This window comes from Tetrao urogallus (genome assembly GCF_951394365.1).
Source record: "Tetrao urogallus genome assembly, chromosome: 1".
Lineage (NCBI taxonomy): Eukaryota > Metazoa > Chordata > Aves > Galliformes > Phasianidae > Tetrao > Tetrao urogallus.
Window position 1 is genome coordinate 63,917,655 of NC_136813.1, and position 6,000 is coordinate 63,923,654.

Genomic DNA, 6,000 nt, shown 5'->3' on the forward strand with positions numbered 1-6,000 from the left:
CCCCACCTGCAGTACACCAGGCACTCCATGTGGTTGATCTCCTGGTCGGAGCGGTAGCGGCTGTAGTCTTCCCACAGGTCCTTGATGGCCGTGACCGCCAGGATGAAGAGCACGGGGGCCAGGGCCAACTCGGGCTGGAAGGCATTGACGGCCGGCACGAAGTTGAGCAGCGCGATGAAGACGAAGTAGACATTGGCCAGGCGGTGGAACTGCTCGAAGAGGTTCTTGGGCAGGAAGGAGAGGGCCGTGTACTTGGTGGTCTTCAGGCGATTGCCGGCCAGGGCGGGCCGCTTGGATTTCTCCGCCTCGGTCTCAGGTGGCAGCAGGCTGGAGCGCACCAGCCGCGTCTTGCTCTCCTTCTTCTTCCTCCTCCTCCTCCTCTTCCTCTGCCTTTCCTTCCCCTCGGGCCTCACCTGGGGCTCTCCCTCGCTCCCCGCCGCGCCCCGGGACATCTCTGCCTCCCTCGGAGCCGCTCTCGCCCGGGACGGGGCAGCGCGGGCAGCTCCCATCCGAGGCACGGCCGCCCGCCCTCCCGCCCTAAGTTATCATCCTCGGCCGCTCGCCACGGCTCTAGCTTTCCTCTTCCCCTCCGGGGGGGAGGGAGGAGGGCTCTTTCAAAACCTCTCCTAACTGATCGGCTTGGCCCCCGCTCGCTTTCTCCTCCTCCTCCTCCTCGGCCGGGGAGGGGACGTGGGCAGGAGGCGAGCCGAGCCCTCCTCCCTCGGGCGTCGCCCCGTCCCGTTAGCGGCACGCCGCGGAGCCGGCCCAGGGCGCGGGGGGACGCGGCGGCCGCCGGCCCGTACAGCATGGCGCGGCCGCCGCCACGCGCTTCCGTCCGCCCGTTGGCGGGATGAGGACGGGGAGCGGCACCGGGACGGAGCCGCGGGGGTGGGGGGAGGATCGGGGCGGCCCCGCCACCGGGGAACTTAGAACGAGAGTGGCCTCTCGCCCGCGCGCTTCAACGCTGCCGTCGTTTGCCCGGGAAGGCGGCTCGCCCGCGGCCACCCGTGGATGCGAGGCGGCGGGTGCCACGTTCTCTGTCGCCTCTGACTTTCCATTACGCGTACTGAGGTGGCGGCGGAGAAGGAGGTTTGCGTTCCGAAGGAGAAAACAGAACTGCCGCTGAAGCGCTCGCACGGCTGCGCCGGCATTTATCGCAGCCCCGCAGCCGCACGCAGCGCCGCCCCGAGCCCGGCCCGCGGCCTGGCGGCCGCAACGACACCTCCGGGCTCCGCGGGATGAGGCGGCTGGCGGGGTGTCATTCTTTTTCCCTCTGACTCGCAGTATGCTTGTCGTTACTTTGAGATGCGTGTAGGTGATTATGAACCTCTTCTAGGCCCCGAGGCACTAGGTGGGTGCTAATTCAGCACGCATTAGTTTTGAATGAAGCCGCTAAAGCAGAGTAGTTGGCCAACCTGCTGTCAGCTCCGGTGTTGCTGCAGGGGCTTCATGGATTTCCCAGCTTGTGGAACGTGAAAGCATCAACGGGTTGGGTTTTGTCAAGGGAAAGTGGGATAAATGCCCTACCTGTCTCAAGTCTGTCGGTAAAGGGGCGTGTATAAAATTGTCACCCTGCACTGCGAAAAGGAGACCAAAAGCCTTCCAGTTTTAGTTTCCAATGTCTTTTTTGGGGGGGCTTTGATTAACCAGTTCCTGACTTGCATAGATGTAGAATTAACTTCGTGGATGAGCTGGATTGAGCAGAAATCCTTGTACCATGCTTTGAAAATGCTGACATGGGATGATGAAGGAGGGCACAGTACCTCTCTGCAATGGACCCAGAAACCAAGCTTCACTCACCTGCGGGCTGCTTGAAGACATCTGGGTCGACATCCATAAGAACTCTGCTTCACCCCTAGGCACCAGGAGTTCAAACACAGGATGAAGCTATGGCCCTGGATGTTCCTCAGTCAGGCTATTCACAGCATGTCTGAGCAGCGGGTCTCTGGAGGCGCTGATGCTGATGGGTGGCACACATTTGTGCTTGAGAAGCAACGGGGCTTTGTTGGAGTAGTCATGGGCTCTTTTACTCGAGGTTCACATTAACTGTTCTTCCACACATAAAGGAAGAACAGGAGAGAAGCTCAGCATTAAGATACTAATCAGAAGCTGAATATTCTTACGTAATCCTCAGATCACATAGCTGAATTTCACATTGATACAACAGCAGAAAGATAACAAGCACCTCAGTGGGAGCCTCTGAAGACTTCTGTGTTTGTTTGCTAAAACCTTAATTTCAGAATGGCTTAAAGCCATTTTATTTGAGCACACCAGAGTCAAGGGTCATCCTTGAAAAGCTTCACCATAAAAAAAAAGAAAGAAAGAAAGTATGCAATACCTCGCTGATCAAGAGCTGAAAAGCACTTATTCTCATTGTCTTTCTTTGATGCTAGTAAAATGCTTTTTTGTTAATATGAGCAAACTGAAATATCACCAGGTACTCAACATTTTTCCACTGGCTACAAGAGCCTCTCTGTCACACGAGGAATCCGAAGTCCTGGAAATTAATCTGCTATTAATAAAAACAAAAGAGCCATCTTTAAACACCTATGAAATCCAGTGTCTGCCAGGCTTTGCTAGCCAAGGTGTTGCCAGTAAGACACTGCCAAGAATTCAGCCTCTCCTTTCCCTTTCTAAGTAAAACACTGGTCATAAGGTTCAGGAAGTGGGGGTTGGACCAGATGATCTGCAGAGGTCTTTTCCAACCCCTATGATTCTGTGATTCTGTGAAGTGTTTGTATCTGAACTCACATCTGAACTCTCTCTGTCCACATTGTCCAACTATGTGAGGCCACAAATATGAGGGAGGTTACAGATTTGGCCTTCAACCTGTGCAACACATACGTGTGCAAGTCTGACCCTAACTTTTCAATTGCAGAAAGTCAAGTTGTTAGTTAGGACACACTTGCATCTCCTTTTTATGGAGTCTTTTGGAAGAAAGGAGGCAGATGGAGGTTGACTTAAAACCAGTCCAGATGATGCACAGTCCGTAAACAGTATTGCCTTCTAGGAACGTGAATCTGACTGGAAAAGCCTGAGGAGCTGGATGCTGAGGGCTTAGATTTACTGGATAACCCAAACTAAAATATGCACCCTTTGCTACTTTTGGGGTTCACTGAATTCCAGCACTAAATTTGTAGAAGGTCTGGGGATTACTCTGTGCTTTGATTCAGCCATCCCTGCCGTGCATCAGTGTCTCCTTTCTGTGCTGATCTCTTCCTTCATTCATGGATGGTTCTGGCCATCCTCCATCTCACCGGCCAAATCTTGTTTCATTTTGCTGGGTATCTGATCTCTGATTTCTCCAGCTGTTAGCCACAGTTCTGCCTCCAAAGCCCAGTATCTTTGAATTTTGAGCTCTACCCAGAGCCATTCCAATTGCTGTTTCTCTTCTTGAACTGTACACATTTGTTTTTTTTGTTGGTGGGTTTTTTTGTTTGTTTGTTTGTTTTTTTACATCAAGGACTATAGCTGAAAAAGAGGGAGGTTGTAAGCATCAATTATGCTGATAATACGCCTAATGAGCTCATCTTTGATAGCTTAGGCCATTAAGAGCTTAATCTTTGGGTGTGACACTGCTGTTAAGGCTAGAAGGAACTTTTCCAGCCAGAGATACTTGGCCTTTTAGATGTCACACACCCTCCAGCTTGAAATCATCACTGTGTTCTTGTTATATGAGTGGGCTGGTTGCTTAGAAGTGGAGTATCCATTTTTTTCATCTTCTTGGAGTCATCAACTTTGATTATATTTGAAGTATTTTATATGGTTCAGGAGTTATGTAGGTATGTGAAAATCATCAACCAAAAATGCCTTTGGCCTGATGATTCCACTGAACAGTTTGAAAATGGCATCCACCTGAACTCTGAAGATGAATACCCTATAGGCAAGGAGAAAGGATCCCAGTTTTATTACTGATGTAAAAGCTTGTGATTTGACTTGTCATGATTTTTGAATGCTTGGAGTTATCATTATTCTGTTTTAAAAATTAATTTTTTCCTATTGTCAGGAAGTGAAGCAAATCCAATTTTGACACATTTTCTAATTTACAAGGCCACTTTTATAATATTTATATAATCCTAAAATAAAGATTTCTTACGTTGAATATTGCCAGAGACATAGATTACTCCCAATTCTCATAAAGAATCACCTTTTTTCCAAAGGACTTATTTTAATATTAATATGCTTAGTATTATGGAAGCACCCAGAGGCCTCAGCCAGAATCTAGGACTTGGAGAGCTATAAAAATAGCTGTAAAGACATGGTACCACACATCAGACAAAATCTGTTCTGCCCTTTGCAGATGAGACATATCCCATCTGGCTCTCCATAAAGGGGACAAGCGTACATGTTTCAAACTAAAAGAAGAAAGGCAAGAGGCTTCTAGTGTGAAAGAAAAACCTGTTAAAAATGTCAAAAATCAAATGGGAAGAGGCAACAGCCAAAACTGCATCTTTCCTCATTTCCCAGCATTCTGCAGGAGATACGTAGATCTATACAATGCAGTGGTGTATGCATGCACAAGAGCGTAGTTAACTGTCACAGAATCATAGACTCACAGAACTGTTAAGGCTGGAAAAGACCTCTCAGATCACCCAGTCTAACCACCAGCCCACCCTCACCATGCCCACTGACCATCGCTCAGTGCCACATCCACATGGTTCTGGAACACCTCCAGGGATGGTGACTGCATCCCCTTCCTGGGCAGCCTGTGCCAGGGCCTGATTATTCTTTCTGAGAATAAATGTTTCCTAACATCCAACCTGAATTATGGACAGGCAGTTTTCAAATCCCATTCCTTACTTCTGCATTCCCAGATAGGGAAGATTTGAGTTGCTAAGTGTGCAAGCTCCATGTGTGAATTAACAAGAGAGATGCTGAGTGTTGCAGCACAGGACCTCATGCTATGCTGAAAAATTGCAACTTTTGTTATTCTGCAACTTTTCAGCATAATGGTATGATACAGAAACAGTAGAAATGCTATGTGGACCTATCACGCCTCTCACTTTTTGCATGTGTGTTTTTCCCACCTACTGCTCCCTGAGGGCACCTGCATTCCACATCGTGCATGCTGGGTGTTGCAGACTCTCCTGCTCCACCACACCACCTGTCTGACCAGCTGTTCAGCCTGATCTGTGACTCGACATTCATAAGCAGGATGGGTCCGACATCGGAGTGCTGAGTGGAAGGAGTCTGTAGCATCCTGTTTTTTCTTACTTTTTATTCGTGCCTCAGAGGGTGCCACAGCCTTTCTTCCACCACCTGAACCGCCACGTTTGTTCTGTGACCCTGACTGCGTGCACGTTGCTGGCAGATGAGCTCGGTGGGCTTCTATCTGCTATCTGCTACTGTATGATAAACTAGAGAATAAATGAGTCAAAGTGTAGCAGAGACTGCAAAGTACAGAAATAACACATTATGGTAAAAGCAGTTACCTTATGTATACTTGTGGAAAATATACTCTGCCGATACTTAACAACTGGTTATATTTGTGTTATCGGGACTAATCACAGAGAGCTGTTGATCATCACTTAGAGGTTTCATATCTGGAACTTTCTGCTGATAATCTCAAATAACTCTAAAGTACCAATCCTATTCCATTTAGCTCAGTAAAATGTGGTCTTTCATGGAATACAAGTTTATGAGCTGAGGTCTCGTCATGGTTAGTGGAGAGAGGCCAGGACTTTTAGGGCACAAGTGGGTCAGTGGGTAAGCAGGTCAGGTGAATCCCATTCTCAAAAGCACTCATCATTTTCCACTAACTGCAGGAGTCATTAAGAGGAAGGAGGAGTCACCCTGGTGGGTATCCAAAGCTGGTCGAGGTGAATCTCCCTCTTAATGTCATGCTCAAGAGCACAGAACAGCTACTTCTCCACTGTGAAGGACAAGACTGAACCAGATAAGGCACATGCAGCAGGAGATGGCCATGTGATGACCTCATGGCCACTTGTGCCCTAACACACCTGCCAACAAAATAAAATTCCCACTGTTGCTGTACTGGTG

The 6,000-nt window shown here is 48.8% G+C and overlaps 1 protein-coding gene across 1 annotated transcript in view; it reads right to left on the minus strand.

Annotated features, from left to right (window-relative positions):
- The window catches only part of ATP10A (ATPase phospholipid transporting 10A (putative)), a gene marked incomplete at both ends in the record, with an annotated part of 108,200 nt that extends 107,392 nt beyond the window's left edge, over positions 1-808 (minus strand). The window contains 2 exons of the mRNA XM_079544341.1: positions 7-327; positions 414-808. Coding sequence (XP_079400467.1) covers positions 7-327; positions 414-808 — 716 coding nt within the window. The remainder of the gene's footprint in view (positions 1-6; positions 328-413) is intronic.
- Between the last annotated feature and the right edge of the window lie 5,192 nt (positions 809-6,000).